The sequence below is a fragment of the Chiloscyllium punctatum genome, chromosome 7 (genome assembly GCF_047496795.1).
Source record: "Chiloscyllium punctatum isolate Juve2018m chromosome 7, sChiPun1.3, whole genome shotgun sequence".
Classification (NCBI taxonomy): Eukaryota; Metazoa; Chordata; class Chondrichthyes; order Orectolobiformes; family Hemiscylliidae; genus Chiloscyllium; species Chiloscyllium punctatum.
In genome coordinates, this window is record NC_092745.1 from 57841169 (window position 1) to 57861840 (window position 20672).

General features: G+C 39.0%; 1 protein-coding gene across 3 annotated transcripts in view; it reads right to left on the reverse strand.

Annotated features, from left to right (window-relative positions):
• Positions 1–20672, reverse strand: part of hmcn1 (hemicentin 1) — a 597300-nt gene that overhangs the window by 503496 nt on the left and 73132 nt on the right. For all 3 annotated transcript variants that reach the window (XM_072573640.1, XM_072573638.1, XM_072573641.1), the window contains exons 2-3: positions 18358–18428; positions 4361–4519 (exon numbers count right to left, since the gene is read on the reverse strand). In XM_072573640.1, the coding sequence (XP_072429741.1) occupies positions 4361–4519; positions 18358–18428 (230 nt within the window). The remainder of the gene's footprint in view (positions 1–4360; positions 4520–18357; positions 18429–20672) is intronic.

The following is a 20672-nucleotide window of genomic DNA, read 5'->3' on the forward strand; positions in this document are numbered from 1 at the left end:
AACCAAATTATCTGGCTGACAACTTCCGAAAACATGTTTTGTTTTTAAATTGCTAGGGAATTTGATTTGTTCAAAGAGTTCCAGAAAATTATATAAACTAGCTCAGCAGAATTCTCCCATGCAGATCACTTCCAAAGCAGTCCCACTACAACACTACAATTGCTTCAAATCAAGTTTTGAAATAAATGTTTTGTTTCCATCTGCATGGGTCTGAACTTCAGATGAGGTGACAACAAAATATATTCCCCCAAGGTCTATTACTGACCTCTGCACAATAGCTAACTCTTGTATTCGGTGTATAGGAAGTGATAGCCCAATAACTTTCATATAATATAATCCACAGAAATCTTGATTTAGGTCCAAGTGCAAAGTTTGCAACACAATTTTGTATTTCAACACTATCTGAATGTTTTAACTGATGTACCTCACTAATAGAGGTTCCCAGTCTTTGCATTAACCACTCCTGCTTCCTCAGATTAACTGGAGGCTTTCTGGGTAAACAAACACAGCTCTGCACTGACTCATCCAGACAATTGGAAAAAATCAATGGCTGCCAAATTATCACGTTTCTTAGGTATGAAGCTAATCAGCAATGCTATGAATAGGCCAAAAACAAATCATTGTAAAGCAACCCAAAACAAAAATGACTGAATTAATGAGAAATTAAGATTCAAATCCTGATGACTATTTGACGGAATGAAAGTTTCCTATTCCTCCTAACTGTAAAAATCCTAATTGAAATTAGTTTCAACAGCTTGGATTGCTTGTTAGATGGAGAGTTTCCACAGTTCAAAACTGGCCTTGCCGGCACAAAATGGACAATTTATCTCTAAAAGGCTTTGTACAAAAAATGAGAATATTTATATTTGTATGATCAGGCTCTTCATCAAAATAAGGCCCATTACACATCACTTTTTACCAATATTAGTGAAGAAACAAATTTTTACCATTTTAGACAATGCACTGGGAGTTTTATTCTACACTTGGATTGTACAATTCAAAATCTGAGAATATTGGGTGATAAAAGCCTTCACTACTTCTTACTTGTTCACAAAAAATACTGCTGTATTCCTCCATCTACACAGGGTCATAGAGATATACAGCATGGAAACAGACCCTTTGTTCCAACTTGTCCATGCTGACAAGATATCCTAAATTAATTGAGTCCTATTTGCCAGCATTTGGCCCATCTAAACCCTTCCTATTCATATACCCATCCAGATGCCTTTTAAGTATTGTAACTGAATGACTCCACCACTTCCTCATTCCATATCTTTATGTGAAAAAATTGTCCCTTAAGTCCCTTTTAAATCTTTTCCCTCTCATCCTAAACCTATGCCCTCTCGTTCTGGTCTCCACAACCCTGGAAAAAGGATCTTGGCTATTCATTCTATCCATGCCCCTCATGATTTTATAAATCTTTATAAGGTCACCTCTCACCCTCCGACACTCCAGGGAAAATAGCCTCAGCCTATACAGCCTCTCTCTATAGCTCAAACTCTCCAATCCTGGCAACATCCTTGTAAATCTTTTCTGAACCCTTTCGCGTTTCACAACATCCTTCTGACAGCACAGAAACTACAATTGCACGCAGTATTCTAAAAATGGCCTAATCAATGTTCTGTACAGCAGTAGCATGACCTCCCAATTCCTATACTCAATGCACTGACCAATAAAGGCAATCATACCAAATATCTTATTCACTATCCTTTCTACCTGAAACTCCACTTTCAAGGAACTATGAACCTGCACTCCAAGGTCCCTTTGTTCAGCAACACACCCCAGGACATTACCATTAAGTCCTGCCCTGATTGGCCTTTCCAAACTGCAGCACCTCACATTGTCTAAATTAAACTCCATCTGATCATGATCCCATCGTACTCTGAGGTAACATTCTTTGCTGTCCATTACACCTCCAATTTTGGTGTCATCTGCAAACTTACTAACCATACCTCTTAGGTTCACATCAAAATCATTTACATAAAGACTAAATGCAGTGGACCCAACACCTGTGACTTGCGGCACACTGCTGGTCACAGGCCTCCAGTCTTAAAAGCAATCCTCTACCACCACCCTCTGTCTCCAACCTTTGAGGCAGTTCTTTATCCAAATAGCTAGTTCTCAATGTGATCTAACTTTGTTAACCAGTATACAATGCAGAACTTTGTCAAACACTTTACTGAAGTCCATATAGATCACACCAACTGCTCTGCTCTCATAAATCCTCTTTGTTACTTCTCCAAGAAGCTCAATCAACTTGCTCACCACTGATATCAGGCTCACTGGTCTATAGTTCCCTGGCTTTTCCTTACCACCTTCCCTAAATAGTGGCACCACGTTAGCCAACCTCCAGTCTTCCAGCACCTCACCTGTGGCTATCGATTATATAAATATCTCAGCAAAGGGCCCAGCAATCACTTCCCTCGCTTCCCACAAAGATCAAGTCCTGGCACCTGATCTACCTTTATGCTTTTTAAGACATCCAGCACCTCCTCCTCTGTGATATGGTCATTTTTCAAGATGTTGCTATTTATATCCCTAAGTTACTTCTTCAATATCTTCCATATTCCAAAGCTTCCATACCTTTCTCCACAGTGAACACTGATGCAAAATACTCATTTAGTATCTCACCCATCTCCTGCAGTTTCACACAAAGGCCACCTTGCTGATCTTTGAGGGGTCCAATTCTCTCCCTAGTTACTCTTTTGTCCTTAATGTATTTATAAAGTCCCTTTGGATTCTCCTTAACCCTATTTGCTAAAGCTATCTCATGCCCCCTTTTTCCCTCCTGATTTCCTGTTTAAGTATGCTCCTAATGCCTTTATATTCTTCTAGGGATTCACCCAATCCCTATTGTCTATACCTGGCATATGCTTCCTTCTTTTTCTTGACTAAAACCTCAATTTCGCTAGTCATCCCGCATTCCCTACACCTAACAGCCTTGCTTTTCAACCGAATAGGAATATACTATGTCTGGACTCTCATCTCATTTTTGAAGGCTTCCCACTTTCCAGCTGTCTGTTTACCTGTGAATATCCACTCCCAATCTGTCAAAATTGGCCTTCCTCCAATTTAGAACTTTAACTTTTTGATCCCATCTATCCTTTCCCATCACTATTTTAAAACTAATAGAATATGATCACTAGCCCCAAAGTGCTCCCCCATTGACACGTTAGTCACCTGCCCTGGCTTATTTTCCAAGAGTAGGTCAAGTTTTGCTCCTTCTCTAGTAGGTACATCCACATACTAAATCAGAAAATATTCTTGTACACATCTTGTCTCATTCTACATTAAGTCAATGGATGTTAGAAATGCATTGCCATTGTTCCATGTATGTTGATTCATGAAATACATTTGTTGGATAAATAGGGCCAAACTGATACACAATTGAAAGGCAAACAATGGTCGTTCGTATGTATAAGAATGGACAACAGTTATTGTGAAACACAGAAGAGAGTAGGACAACTGTGCTTTTCAATTTTTATTAACAACTTAGAGAAAAGATTCTTCACAGGGCACTTGATAAGGTACCATAAAAGCCCATGGTGGTGGAGGTAGGAAATTAGCAGAGGTAGAGGATTGAGAAAGCAATACAGGACAGAGTTGGGTTAAGGTAGGGGAATATTAATTTTCAGGATGGTCAAAGACAAATGTAATATAATATAAAAATGGGGTGGTTTTCCTAAAACTATACAAGGCATTCAACAGACCTAAGTTAGAATACTGTGAACAGTTTTTGGGCCCCTTAGGAAGGAATGCTGACATTGAAGGCAGTCTACAGAAGGATCATTAGGCTAATCCTGGGTATGGAGGGACTGTCTTTCGAGAAGTTGAGCAGGCTGAGCTTGAACTGATTGGAATTTAGAAGAATGAGAGACAAGCTAATTGAAACATTAAATTTTTTTTCTGGATTTGATGGGTTAGATGCAAAAAACGTTTATTTCTCCTTATGGAAGCATCTAGAACCAGAAGGTATCATCACAGAACGAGGGGTTACTCTTTTAAGAGAGTTGATGAGGAAAATCTTCTCAGATGTAGTTGATTTATAGAATTCTATCCCACAGTGGGCTACAGTGTCTGATTCATTTAGCATATTGAAATGAGACAGACAGATTTTTTTAAAATCAGTCAGAGAAACAAGAGTTCTCAGGAAAAAAAGCAGGCAATTTGAGTTGTGGATTTAGAATAACCAAAATCTCATTGAATCGAGGAGCAGACTCAATGGACTGAATGGTTTGATTCGGCTCCTAGGTTCTGTGGTTCCATAGGAAGTATATCATTTGTATATTGTATCATCCCTCAATGTTCTCAAACTTTCCCACAAAACTCAAGGGTGTAGTGTATTGTGTTCACGACTCACTTGAGACTGCTTTTGTTGGATAAGCTGCAGAACATCATGAGTGAGCCTGTAGTCCTTCGACCGTGCATCCGTGAAGACGTAGATGAACGATCCAGGAAGGGAAATTTCCAATGCAATCTTGATTGCAGCAATGCTCATTTCTGGGCAATCACCACCACCCTGTTTTGAATCAACAAGAAAGAAGTTACATCAACAAAATTGACTCCAGCTTTCTACAAGGATCAGTGAAGCTGACTTAATTATCTCTGGAAAACAAAATACTTCAGCTGCTGGAAATCTGCAATAAAATCAGAAAATGCCAGAAATACTCAGAAGGTCAGGCTCCATCAGTGAGACAGAAAATGAGCCAAGTTTTCAGGACAATGACCTTTTACCAGTTTTGATGAAAGATTTATTGTGTCGATGACTCTAAAAGTGGTTGTATAGTAGACAGTGAGAAAGCTTATCTAAGTTTACAAAGGGATCTTGATCAATTGAGCCAATGGGCCAAGGAATGGCAAATGGAGTTTAATTTAGATAACAGCTAGCTGTTCTATTATGGTAAGGCGAACAACGGCAGGATTTATATAATTAATTGTAATGCCTTAGGAACTGTTGCGAAACAGAGACACCTGGGGGTCAGGTACATATACCTTTGAACGTTACATCACAGGTAGATAGTGGTAAATAAGGCGTTCAGCACGCTTGCCTTTATTGCTCAAACCTGAGTATAGGAGTTGGGACTTCATGTTGCAGTTGTTCAGGCTGTTGGTGAGCTACTTTTGAAGTACTGTGTGCTGTTCTGATCACCCTGTTACAAGGAGGATGTTATTAAACTGGAGAGGGTTCAGAAAAGATTTACCAGGATATTGCGTGGACTGGAGGGTTTGAGTTATAAGGAGAGGCTGGACAAGCTGGGACTTTTTTCATTGAAATGTAGGAGGTTGAGGGTGACCTTGTAGTGGTGTATAAGGTCATGAGGGACATAGATAAGGTGAATAGCAAAGGTCTTTTCCCTAGGGGAGGGAAACCGGAGGGCATAATTTTAAGGTGAGAGGAGAAAGGTTTAAAAAGGACCTGAGAGGCAATGTTTTCACACAGAGGGTGGTTCATACAGGAAATGTAACTGCTAGAGGAAGTGGTAGAGGCAGGTACAGTTACAACATTTAAAAGACATTTGGAAAGGTATATGATTAGGAAAAGTTTTGGAGGAATTTGGGCCAAATAGAGGCAAATGAGACTAGTTTAGTTTGGGGAAACTTGGTTGGCATGGATGAGTTGGGCTGAAGGGTCTGGTTCCATGCTGTATGACTCTACGACTCTTCACAGAAGCTATTTCCAGCAAATATTTTTCTTAAAGTCCAATGCCAAATCTCTTCCTACTCAATTCTCACTCCAGCCCATCTGACAACCTTTCTGAAAGAATAGCTCGAACTGTGAGCCATGGCAATGTGCCAGCTGCCTTTATAACAGAAGAGAATGCATCAGAACTGAGCTTGAGCCAGTTCCCTCCCAAGGCATATAACACATGCCCTTTAGAAACGGCTCACTACAAATGACAAGATGAAGGAATCCTGATTGATTTTTCTTTCCATAACTTAACTGGCCCCAAAAAAGCCACTCAGATCAGCCAAATCCTCATAAACCAAGGACTAAATGTTGAATCAATAAAGCTCATTTTCACACTCTAGCTGCTAACTATGCCATTCAGAATATAATGTAGCTCTTGATTAAACATCCCAGTAGTGTTATATATGAATGAGATAAGCAGATATCATAATTAAATTAAAATAGATATTTGTAAGGTATTTTTTACTTCTTTGTTTTCTTCAAGTTTGTAACTTGGACTGCCAAAGAGAGAATTTTGTTAAAATTGTATCATCAAGAAATTATCCCTTACAAGAATGTGTGACATTCATTGAATATTTCATTACAATGACTTTCATTGGATTCTTTAGGCTGGTCCCAAAAACCCTGTTCTTTACATCATAATTTAAAAGCAATTAAAGAATCAGAAAATTCTATGCACTGTTAACTGGATGGTTCAAAACAACAGCTAGTATAATAATCATTAATTTCACTGCTAACAGAATTAAAGTATTTTGACCAACATCTATGTCACTAACCTTTTCAATTAGATGGAGATCCAAATTATCCCTAATTTGTTACAAAAGCTATGAGAATCAAATTAATCCTTTTGGTTTCTTCTGCCTGTTATTATAACCTCCACATTCTTCACAACTTAGATGTCTGCATTTGCTAATTCTGCACTCACAAGCATCAACAGTTTTAATAGTTTCATCATTAATGGCTGCGCCTTCAACCTTAAGTTCTGGAATTTCCTCCCTAAGACCTTATTCCTCTCTACCTCCCTTTCCTCTTGTTAGACTTCACCTTTTGGCAATTAACGAGTCTTAAATGATCAAACTGTATTGTACTGAAGTCTTAATTTGTATGTATTATTGGGTTGATTTATGAATTTTAGGATAAGATGTCAAGAAAATTTCTGAAGTTCACATCTCATTAATTACCAAATACGATAGTATAGTTTTAAGAAAGAACAGATGGAGCAAAATGGAGTTATAGCTAGAACATATTTGGGCTCCAACAAATCTAGCTTAGCAGTAAATAGAAGTCAAAACTACAATAATTGCTGGTCAGGAAGGTGGCTGAAGGTTAGATGTTCAAGAATCTCTGGTCAAAAAAATGTAAGTTTCATTCAAAGGGAAATCAAAACTGCAAAGCTGAAGGGTTAGAATAATGATCCGAGGATCTCCAATTAAGAGATACAAATTAAGGTTACATTGTTATGGGGTGGCCAAGACTGGTCTTCCCATTATTAAAGAGTTGTAAATATTTTATTAGAAGCCTTTAGTTTTGTTCACACAGATGCATAAACTTGGGCTACATGCTGCAAAGCTATCTGCAAAAAGGATTTAAAAAATAGAAGTGGATTACTGAGATCTTTTACTAAGACCTTTGCATTTGCCACAGGACATGATGCAGGATATTGGTCATGAGAGAGAGTTAAAAGAAGGCCAGCTGCTGGAAAGTTATATTTGCACAGGACATATTTCTAGTCAATGGTTGTTTGTTATGTAATGAGGAGTTTCCATAAGAAACCAGTATCAGGAATTATCACAGGTTTAAGAATTGCCATAAGAATTCAGTATTAGGGAACACTGGATCCAGTATAGACAAGAATGCCAGGACTAAAGTAATAAAAAGACAGGGCATGAGATGGGTGGAAAAGACTACAGATAGAGTCAGAGGGTAAGCAAGAGCAAGTGTAAAGGAAAGAGAGAGGGAAGGGAAGAAGAAAGCAGACAGAGAAGTGCGTGTGAGAATGAGTGAGAGTGAGAGAGACAGACAGACAGCATGTGTCCAGCCCAGCTGAGAATTGAGGGTCTACAAGCAATCATCCTTCAGAACCAGAGCAGTTACTAATAATATCTGTCCTCCTTTTGCCTGCTTGGCAACCCATACATAACTAAATGTAAATTATATAGAAAATATATTCTTATAAATTGGAAAAAAAGGTCAAGTTACAAAGTTAGTAAGGCTACAATTATTCTCAGATGCATATGCTCCTGTCAGTCTTGTTTTAAAACAACTGGTTTAAGGTAGCTTGCTAGTTATTTGGAATAGAATTCAATGCAATGAAGGAATACATCCTGTGACCAGCAACCTTAATAGGCAACAACAGTGGGGATGAAGGGTTGATGAAAGGCTTCTGCCCAAAATGTTGATTCAGCTACTTCTCAGATGCTACCTGACCTGCTGTGCTTTTCCTGCGCCACACTTGCAACAACAACAGTGGGGAAAAAGATTTTAAAGATGCTTTCTCTAGACTTTAACTACCCTGGTAGATTGAAAAAGTTTGACTAGGTTTCCACTGAAATGAGCACACATTTGTGGTCCCAAACTGTTATCACAGTCATGCATGTCCAGATTCTATCGATATCATTAACACCTATAAACACTGTTTTGCTGAATATTTTAAACTTGAATAATGCACCTTGGAATAGGAGACATTTCAGACAGAATTTGCCTCCTTGTTAAGGCAAACCTATATGAAAACTATTTTCTTAAAACAATATTGAATACACATTTTACTACTGATAGCATCCTTGAGGTGCTTTATACATGGTGAAATTTATCTTTAGTTAATATTAACTAATGTTATTCAAGATCCCAATGCAAGATAAATGCAAATGAGAGAGATACACAATTACAATTTTTTTTCAAACTTCCTGCTTCCACAACTCTATCCAAGGGCATTAATGACTTTTTGGGTGAAGGAGTGCTTTTATTGTTTGCTTTAAAAAAAACACATTCACACAAGTTTTATTTAAATTTTAATATATTAATACACAATAATTTATATATAACATTATACAGAATACCTTATTATTTCCTGTGACATGCAAGGAAGTAGACAATTAATGCTTTGGAGCCAATATAAGACATATATTTTCAATAATAATGTATGAATGACGCACAACATGGCTTTCAGGCTCAACAGAAGGGCACATCTGGAATCAAGATAGTTATATCAAAATGAATGGAATGCTGGCTGCAAATTGTCCTCTTCCCCATTAGCAACAGTATTTGGCAAGAACAAAATTTAAAAAAGCCCTCAAGCAATACTTGAAAATCATTCCAATGTCTACTAGTTCTTTAAAAAGTAATGTTTCCTGGCAGTTCAGAAATCATTAAGCATGTGAAAGTTAGAGGGTTGCTGGATTGCCCTCCTTAATCAGATGCCAACACAAAAATGCAGCCTTTGACTTTCACAGAAAGAGCACATAAAACAGACTGCAGACAATACACTTGTGTCCTCATTCATCCTTGGCAGAGAAAAACATCATTGGTGAGGGTGGGGGGGGGGAGGTGGTGAGAAGCGAGAGAACAGTGCACATATACTGGTCTATCAGTCCTACTTGTACTGATTAATTTGTTCCCACTGTTCTAGTCCAAAATTGCTTAGTTAGAAAAAATGGAAACTGATTTTTTTTTAAGAAAAGGATTTTTCCATTTTCCTTCCCACTTTGAACTGCTTACTGCCATCAATCTTCCTCTTGTCAAGGATACAAGCTGAGGTCTTCTTTACTGTTTCCAGTACAAGGACTATTCCAAGAATGAATAAGCTTCTGTGATCTCCACAGGAAGTAGCAATCCCAAACTGCACTCTTGCCTCCATAGTGAACTAACCCATAAAACAGATCACATGTTAGAAGGCTTGAAGTCAATCTTTGCTAGAACTGAAAATCAAAACCATGGTGTAGGGGACAAGGGTTTCATTTTACTTCCAGGCCAACCTGGCCCATCTGATAGCATCCATATTTATTAACCTAGAGAATTAGCAAAAGCTGACCCAACAGTTGAAAAAAAAAGGAATATGCAGGTTTAACAAGGTTTAGATTTGGAAATTGAATGAACAATGGGCTGAATCACTGTAGCCACTGAATAGTTGGAAAAATATAGTGAAGTTGGAGAAAATAGGACAATTAATGCAGAGGAAAAGAAACATCTGATATTATACTCAAGGATTGAAAGGCAAAAAGAGAATTTTGCCAGTAAGTGTTGAGAGGCCCATTTCCAATGCCTCATCTTGTCTCATTTATATGCAGTTTCCTAATCTCCTACACAGTGGAGATAAACTATATGGTGCTAATTCATTCCATTAAAGTCAGAATGTATACCAGCTTGCTTCCTGCTCCTCAATCTTGACCAGCAGTCCCCAGTGTCTCAGGGCAGCAAATGCCTGCAAACCCTATCCACAGAGGCTGGCACTGGAATTACAACAGCCTCACCACATCATTATGGCACATTTCCAACTCACTCAGAATAGAGTTATCCACCTCAATGTTGCATGTTGGAGCACACCAACACCATTCATTGTAATGCTGCTACCAAGCTGTTTTGTACACATGAATCTATTTCATGTATCAGACCAGGGTGCACCTCAGGGCCTTCCACTTGGTTTCTTAACAATCACATTTCACACCATGCTCACAGCATCTTTGCATTGCCCCGTCTTTTTGTGCTTTGCCACCTCATTAGAATTTACAGCCTCACTGTGGATCAACATTGCTTGGCCTTTTGGCATCAACAGAAAGCCAAGTAGCTTCTCATAGTTTCCAGGAGTTAATAGCCAAGGGGTGGATATGTTGCTGTACAAGACCATCCTACATCCATGTCACAGTTACAGCATGTTCCAGCAACTTTCATGGCAAACATGCCATATGTGCTTTAGTTAAATAGCCACGTCTCAAGATCTAAGTGAAGCAATCCTTGGTGAAATAAAGGAGGACTGTCATTCGTCTGGCAGGTGGTTCTGCCACAGTCAGTCAAGGGTAGCATCCAATCTCAGTCCAGGGTTTGAACATGGTGAGTTTTTCACATGGGGCTGACAGAGTCAGGGGTTCAATAGCACTATATGTTTACAGAATGGGCCATAGTCAATCCTGCAGGTCCTGAAAACATCAATCTAAGCATCAGTGATAAGTCAGTTCAGAACTGCACAAAGATCAGTCAGGGCTGTCTTTTCAAATTAAACAGGCATTAGGTCACAGCAAGTCCTGGGAGTCTATTCACAGAAAGTTAAGGTAGATTAGTAGGCCTACCAAAGAGGTAGGCAAGTCAAGGAAATCAATTTTGGGGATTAGAAGTAACATGCTGATATGCAGAAGGGTCATGAATTGTGTTGAGGCAACTGAGCATACAAAAGTGGGAGACAATAGTGCAATGGAGGACACAGATTACTGTGGGAAGAGAGTGCTTACCACTGCCTTGGCTTTAATGAGTGCATAGAGTATCAGTGGGGCTAAGCTATGGGGCCAGGGTCAGGGGGTTAATGTTGGGAGATGATGACAAACTAAAAAAAGTCAGATGGGAATGTATGGAAAGTCAGAACTAATGGTGTCAAACAGGAAATAGAAGGAAGAAAGGAATATGAAATTATTTTGGGGGTTTGCAGGTCACCTAGATTAAGAAGCTGAGCTTGTGACTTTGCAAAGTGTGGCCTGTGTTACCTTCCATCTTTATCCAAATCTCAAATATGCAATAGAAATCAAAAATGGCTGACACCACATCCAGAGATGAAACTTTTACTTCCTATCTAAGCATGAAGGCTGGACTTGTGACTAACGTAAGGCCCTTCAAGGGACAATTGACATATGGACTGCAGCAGCTCAAGGTCACCATCACCTTCTCAAGGATAACTCAAGAGGTGCTGTAGGAGGCCAAGAATTTTTTTTTTAAATTCACTCATGGGATGTAGGCATCAGTGGCTGACCAGCAAGGAATGGCGATATATTTCCAAGTCAGGATGGTTAGGAGCTTGGAGGGGAACTTTCAGACGATACTGTCCCCATGTATCTACTGCCCTTACCATTCTTAATGGAAATGATCATGGGTTTGGAAGATGCTCTGGGTACTCCAGTTTCCTCCCACAGTTAAGGGGTGCTAATCAGATTGTCTCTTATTGAAGATGGTCATTGCTTGGCATTTGTGTGGTACAAATGTTATTGGCACTTGTTAGCTCAAGCCTGGATGCTAACTATACAGAGCTTGTTGCATTTGAATGTGGACTACTTCAGAAAATTGTGGGGCCTATGGAAACCTAAAGTGGGTATCACCGAGCAAGTTATTCCCAAGCAGGTACTATTTAATAGAACTGTTGATGACACCTTCCATCATTTTACTGATAGTCAAATGTAGACTAATGGGGCAGTATTTTGCTGGTTTGGGTTTGTCCTGCTTTTTATGTACATATATACTTGGTCAATTTTTCACATTGCAGGTAGATGCCAGTGTTGTAACTATACTGGAAGAACTCTCGCTAGGAGAGTGGTATGTTCTGGAGCACAAGTCTTTAGTACTATTGCTGGAATGCTGCAAGGGCCCATTGTCTTTTCAGTATCTAATACCTCCAACCATTTCTTGCTATCATGTGCAGTGAATCGAATTGGCTGAAAACTAGTATCGATGATGCTGAGACCGCCTGGAGGAAGCAAATATGGATCATCCACTCAGCAATTCTGGTTGAAGATTCAGCCTTATCCTTTGCACTGACATGCTGAGCTCTTCATCATTGAGGATGGGGATATTCGTGAAGCCCCCTCCTCCAGCCGGTTGTTTAATTGTCTACCACTTTTCATGACTGGATGTGGCAGGACTGCAGAGCTTAGATTTAATTTGTTGGTTGTCGGATTGCTGAGCTCCAATTATTGCTTATGCTGTTTGGCACACAAATAGTCCCATTTGGTAGCTTCACCAAGTTGACACATTATTAGGCATGTCAGTTGCTGCTCCTGGCATGCCCTCCTGAACTCTCCATTGAACCAGGACTGATCCTCTGGCTTTACAGTAATGGTTCAGTGGGGGATATAGCGGGTAATGGTTGCAGATTTTGTTGGAGTACAATTCATCTCATCTCAATCTTGCATTGTTAGATCTGTTTGAAATCTGTTGCATTAAGCAAGGTGCTCGGGCCACACAACGCAATGGAGATTATTCTCAATGTGAAGGTGGGACATTTTCTTCACATGGATTAGATTAGATTACATTACATTACATTACAGTGTGGAAAAAAGGCCCTACGGCCCAACAAGTCCACACCGACCCGCCGAAGCGCAACCCACCCATACCCCTACATTTACCCCTTACCTAACACTACGGGCAATTTAGCATGGCCAAATCACCTGACCTGCACATCTTTGGTGCTGTGGGAGGAAACTGGAGTACCCGGAGGAAACCCACGCAGACACGGGGAGAATGTGCAAACTCTACACTGTCAGTCGCCTGAGGCGGGAATTGAACCCGGGTCTCTGGCGCTGTGAGGCAGCAGTGCTAACCACTGTGCCACCGTGCCGCCCACACTGTTACTAAACTGTCATGGACAGATGCATTTGAGACAGACAGATTGGTAAGGATGAGATCAATTATGTTATCCCCTCTTGTTGATTCCCTCACAACCTGTGAAGAACCCAGTCGAGCAACTATGTCCTTTAGGACCCAACCAAATTGATCCATAGTGCTGCTGCTGAGCTAATTTTCATTGACAACACTGAAATCCCCAAAGTACATTTTGCACCTTTGCCTAAGTGTTGGTCAACTTGGAGGAGTATTGATTCATTGGCCTAGGGAGGACATTGCATGATAATCAGCAGAAACTTACTTATCCATGTTTAACCAGAAGCCATGGGACTCATGACATCTGGAGTCAACACTAAGGACTCCGAAAGCAACTCCCTCCCGAATATATACCACAGTGCCGCAACCCCTACTGAGTCTTTCCTGCTGGTGGGACAGGACATACGCAGGGATGGTGATGGAAGTGGCCTGGAAGATACAATTCCACAAAGATGACTATGTCAGACTTTTGCTTGACTAGTATGTGAGACAATTCGCCCAATTTTTGCATTGGCCCCCAGATGTAGTAAGGAGGACTTAGTTGTTGACAGAGTTATTTCTGCCTTTATCTTTTTTGGTGCCTAGATCCATTTCATTTCTTTATTGAGACTTCATAGTGATTTATATAACTGAGTGATTTGATGGGGCAATTCAGAATGAAGTTGAGAGTCAACCACATTGCTATGACTCTGCAGACACATGTAGGCCAGACAAGATTTCCTTCCCTGAAGGACATTAGTGAGCTAGATGGATTTTTCATGACTGTCTATATGGTTTGATAGTCTTCAGAAGATTCTTAATTCTATAACTTTTTGATTGAATTCTAATTCCACATTCTGCCATAAGTTCACTAAACATTAGCTGAGTTTATGGATTAATGTCTAATATAATACCACTACCCCATCGCGGACCCCACCTTCCAATCTCTATCATCATTGACATCATGTCCTCCAGACGAGGAAAGTTATCACCGAAGATTGCAGACATCATGGATCATACAAACATTTCCTACACTGCAACAGGACTTGCTACATGAAGGGATAGCTGTCAAGCTAACAGTTGTGCTGAAAACCTTTATATAACCGGCTGCTTCCAAGGAACCACAAAGGATGCAGAAGACCTCTCAATCTATGTCCCACAGATATATTAAACTTATTACTGATGCAATTTGTGCCAGATCACACCACTTCATTTCATTTTCCAATGAGGTGGTCAGTTCTGCTAGTAGTAGATTTTATCAAGTTAGCTGACTTCCCCTCTTATACACATTACATTGAGAGCACCATATCATAAATCCAGCAGACTTCAACTGAAAAGTCTCTACTCTGCTAATGTGCAAGCCATCTGTGATCATAAGCACCGTGAGACAATGTATGGGATTCATATACAGAGGAACCTCGATTAGCATTCAATTATCTGAATATCGGATTATCCGGCAAAATAGCAAGGTCCCAATGATTAGCTGGAATTCGATTAACCAAACGAAATACTCCCCCCACCTGTGTCCTTCGGATAATTGAGGTTCCTCTGCATATATCTTAGGATTACTTGAGTTTGCATTTTTCCATTTGAGTTAGTGGCATGTGATTTGCGTCTGAAGGAATTTAATGATCAATTTTTCAGTAGTCATGATTTGGAGATGCCGGTGTTGGACTGGGGTTTTTGAGCAAAGTACAATGTATCTCTGCAAGTACAAATTCACCCCACAAAATATATGTGTGCATCTGGGTCTTTATCTGTGTGTGTGTGTCTGTCTGGGGTGGGGTTGTGAGTGTGAGAAAGTGTATGTGTGTGTGTGTGTGTAGTGAGTGCAGAGTGTCTTAAATCTGTGAGGGGGTGAATGTGGGAGTGTGTGTGTCTATAAGCGTGTGTGTGTGGGTGTCTGTGTGCACGTCTGTGTGTACCTGTGTCCGTGTGTATGTGAAAGTGTGGGTGTGTAGGAATATTCCTACACACACACTCTCACATACACATGGACACAGGTACACACAAACACACACACAGACACCCACACACACCCTTATAGACACACACACTCCCACATGCACCCCCTCACAGACTTAAGACCCTCTGCATTCACTACACACACACACACTTTCTCACACTCACAACCCCCACCCCAGACAGACAGACACACACACACACACACAGACAGACAAAGACCCACGTGCACACATATATTTTGTGGGGTGAATTTGTACTTGCAGAGTTACATTGTACTTTGCTCAAAAACTGCATGCATTCAAGTAGAACTCTGAGCTCAAAAACTGCATGAATTTATGTAAAACTCTGTTATCTCACTTTTTAGATTAGAATCAATCTAAACATCATGGCACAGACAGAGAACACAGGGGGCCAACACCTTCAACATATTGTCTAGCTATCACCATTGTTAACAGCTAACCTGAGGATGCAACTTTTAAAAAAAGGTTTTGTGATTTACACATGAAAGAAGTGAAACTATCACTGTATTCTAACAGATGAAAGGCTTAACAGACAATCAATTTTTCAATGTATAATTTCAGTTACATCACACTGTAAATTTTTGCTATAAATTCTGTTACGATCGAGCCCTCCACCATCACCTGATGAAGGAGCGTCGCTCCGAAAGCTAGTGTGCTTCCAATTAAACCTGTTGGACTATAACCTGGTGTTGTGTGATTTTTAATTTTTCAGTAGTTTTGCAGCCATGTTGATTTATTTTCAAACACAGAAAGGAAGTTTTCTTGGAGTGAAATGGGATTTTGCTTACATTACAAGGAGTTAACGAGTGCACAGAGTAAATTGTTGTGTGTTAGATCTAATTTAGAAAGTAAGGGATTTTTTTGGAGGGAGGGATGATTTGGTGGGTTCTTGGCTAAAGCAGAAGGTGTGAAGTATATGCTCCTTAAAGGAGCTACTTTTAGCATTGCTAAAAATAAGTTACTTCATTGTAAAGGGTTTAGTTTAAAAGTTTTGAACTGGAAGTTCTATAAGATTCAAACTCTGAAGGAGTTATTTGAAGAGGAGTAAGTTTAGGTTCAGTTTTATAAATCCTCTAGGGTAATGATATAAAAATCCCAAGACCAGGACTTGAAGCCACACATAAATTAAACTCTATAAGGGTGATGAAAAAGGGAATCTCTGGCACAAGTACTGTAAAAGGAATATTTTTCAGATTAATATTTTGAAATCTGTAAATGTGTTGTGCGTAAATAGGTCTGCTTACTCTATTTATCGTTTCTTTGCATAATAAACATCAGGTTTATTCTTAAAGCAAAATCTGCAACATTGTGTGATTATGTTTCAGTGAGACACTGCCTCATTAAAGTCAAAAAAACAATCAAGCCAGATATCAATCTGAGATCTGGTTTTTCCAGTAATAAATCATTTAGGATCATAACAGTACCACTTCTCAGAAATTTACCCTAGATATCCTAGAAGCTGTAAAAGATGCTGACATATCCTTGAGAACTTTCACATTCCTGCTTTGTTTCAAGAGCTGAACACTTCACAGATTGTTAAGTGGTGTAGAAGAGATGTTTTTGTTTTGAAATTTGTTAAAGTATTTTAGTATTAAATGCAAATATACCTTATATTTGTGCTGGTAGTAAACAGATCAGTTAATTCTATTTTATCTGCATTTTTTGGCTTAAAAAATCTTGTTAAAATAAAATCTGCAACACTGCATGCTTCTGCCTCAGTGGGATAGCACCTCAATTTACCTAGAACGAAACAAACTACAATCTATCAAGCCAGATTTCAACCTGGGAACCAAGTTGTCGAGTAATATCACCAGCTCTGATCATACACACTTGTCTTTGATAGGAAGAGATGTGCCTTGCCCTAACAAGTGAAAATGGATGGCTTACTGCAACAGCATTTTATTTTTCGAACCTGAAAATGAAGACAGGAAAAAGTGATCTGAAGAAAAAAAAATTGAAAGTGCCATTCATTTGAAATTTCATTGTAATTAATGAAGAGAGTTTGGGACCAAAAAATGCTTTTTATTAATATTTAGAGAATTAGTATAGCTCCCTTTATAAAACCACAGTGCAAGATTGCACCATAAATTGTGTCAGAAAAGACTTCTTTTGCCAAGACGACTACTTCATATATAAAGGGAGTAAATATGAATTATAATATTTTGTGCCAAAAATTGTATCTCTTGACACATGAACATTGCACCTGTGCCATCAGTACAATTATCTTAATTAGGATATTTAAACCCATTTTCAAAAGGATAATAGAGAGAATTCTGAATTTATTTTAGTAAGCTCAGGAGTCAAATAGTTTTCTCTCATCACTGCCTAAAAATCCTGAAAATATACAAGAAAATAAAATCTAACTTTCATGATTCTTTCAAATAATTAGGAATGTATTTCTATTATTTTCCTCCAAAAGCATGAATAAACTAAGTTGTAACTAGTATAATCACCATACAGTAATTTAAAAACAAGTAAATATGGAAGAAATGTTTCTTGTACTCCAGTGAGTGTAGGCCCTGAAATTAAAAACCCTTTGTCTTTGTCCTATCACAAACAGTCCTTTGGAATATAAATAAATTGGTGGTCATTCTTTTAGATGCAAATGTTTTCCCTATTTTTCAGCTCTTGCTGTACTTCATATTAGGTTTTAGTTCTACAGAAGACCACATTGCAATATTTTGCTTGAGAGGCCATTCTTCATCTGTGAACCAGATAGTCAGCATTAATATTTCACAAGAATCATAAGTCGACACCAGACCAGTCCTCAACTAATGTCATAGTTTTTATATCAGAAGCTACAAATCAGTGAACAGCAGCAGAATTGCTGGATTCTTTCTTAGGTTACAATTAGCCCAGTTATAGCACATTAGATAACTCTAACTCAAGATTTTCATTGCAACGTGGAAATTCTATTTCTATGGAATAGAGTCGCAGAAGTTGCCAAACAGAGGACACATCTACCAAACAGTTTTTCTTTCGTGCAACTGTTTTCACACTGTGCTACAGCTATTTACAAAAAGATTCTGATTGAAAAAAAATGCTCAGTTGTTGAAACTTCAGCACAGACAGTGATGCAGTGCAAATCAGATTCAAAGTCTGGTTTTTGTCATGTTTTTGTAATTGTTACCTTACCTGCACATATAGTTCCCTGAGTTCATATTGAAATTTCTTTGGATCTGTTGTAATGGTGACTGGGCCAACCTCTGTAGGGAAAGAAAATACAATGCTTTAAAATTTAAATAAAATCAGAGATAACTATAGTGATCCATGTGTACAAAGATTATTCATTCTACTCTTGTATGAAACCCCCAATTCATAGGGTGCGGCACAGTGGTTAGCACTATTGCCTCACAGCACCATAGACCTGGGTTCAATTTCCGCCTCAGGCAACTGTCTGTGTGGAGTTTGCACATTCTCCCCGTGTCTGCGTGGGTTTCCTCCGGGTGCTCTGGTTTCCTCTCACAGTCCAAAAATGTTCAGGTTAGGTGAATTGGCCATGCTAAATTGCCCGTAGTGTTAGATATAGGAGAATGGGTCTGGGTGAGTTGCTCTTTGGAGGGTCAGTGTGAACTTGTTGGGCCGAAGGGCCTGTTTCCATACTGTAAGTAATTTAACCGTTTATATTTCATTGTGAAACACGCAAAATACTGAGGGGGCTTTGCAAAAATAGAGAGCTTATTTCCCCTGGTGGGACAGCCTACAACCAGAAGGTAAAATATCAAAGTAAGGGACCATCCATTTTTAAGACAGAAACAAATAGGAATTTTTCTCTCAGCAGGTAGTGAATCCGGAAGTCTTTACTGCAGAGAGCTGTAAAGTTTGGAGTTGCTAAGTATACTCAAGGCCGAAATAGACAGATTTTTACATCAGTAAGGAGATCAAGGCTGATGGGAGAATTCAGGAAAGTGGAGTTGAATATTATCAGAATACTATCAGATCAATGAATAGTAAGGCAGACTTGATGGACTGAAGAGCGTTTTTGTGCTTCAATGTCTTGTGGTGAACTTAATATTAGATACTACACTGTAAATTATTACTACTATTTGTTTCTCTTTTAGAGGGACTCAGATTTGCACATAAATAGATTAATACCAATGATAATTAATATTTTCACTGCTCTCAAAGACAGAAATTCCTGTATAGTCAGTTTTGATATAACACGATAGGTCCATTCTCATACGATGTTGCACTGTAAGAAAATCGCACAGTAGCCGCACCATTTAAACTAATAGGGCTGGAATCATGTTATAGCTAATACAGGTAAGGAAAGTTTGCACCATACAAATAACGGTCTAAATTCTTCAATCGCATTAGAGCCAATTCACGTTGAAGAAACACGCGTTACAGCAGAACTGACTGTACATTATGCAAGCAATTAACTGTGTAATGAGGAATGAATAAAAGAGCAAGGCAATCAATCTCACATTTTATTTCATAATTCTAAACAGCAAACTTTATAACGCCAGTGCTAAAAACTTAACATTAATATATTTTATGCAAGTCCACCATCTGACATTACAGATACATTTTCCATGTACGAAATCTGGAATAGCTCCAGAAAGTAAATTTGCTGATGTTCTCAAACACTCCACGACATCCAATGCTCAATTCTTGAAAACCACCTTTCTCTAAATCCAATTGATGTTGGCTGTTTCACAGCACAAAAGTATGGATTAGGGAGTAACGAATGTTAGCATTTTTCCACAGGCACATTCATCTACATCAATGAGCTGTCTGACCCTTTAGCCCACTTCTGTCCAACAGAGACTAAGTGCATCATGTTTCACACTAAGCAGGCAATGTACTTGACAGGAAATTGAAGTGTTCATGTTTGCAATTTTATGTGGTACATTTATTGAACAAAGACACCCTGGGCTTTGTAAGAGATAATTTGTCAGAGTGATTGAATTACAGTACTTAGCAGAGAACACACAGCCTGCATTCTTCAGCCTTGTGTAAAATTCCACACACATGGGTCAGTCTGTCAAAGACAAGGCAACTTTATACCTTTCATATCCGATGTGATTTCCACTCCACTCCGGATTTAAGCAAGGGATAAAAGTGTAAATCACTACTAAGCTTCCTACCATTGACTGCAAAATTCTTTCCAAAGTAGTAATCTTACTGACTGAAAAGACTTACGAATAAAACTTTCGCTGTTTATCTGGCCAGCTGGGCTGGTTCTGATATACTAAGGAGAATTTTAAATGTATGCTGACTGGTGGAAAGGAGATGGGCACACGGTTCAAATAACAGAGAAAAGATAAGTTATCAACTCAGATCCTGCTCATCATCACCACATCTGGGTCTTTTTAATGGGTTGTTTATTGCTCTATTGAACAGGACACCTTTGTGAATTCTGTGTATAAATCAAACTCAGCACACAAGGTCAAGGTAAGTAAAATTGGCAGTGGAGGCAGATGATAAGTCAAAATACCATTTAAGGT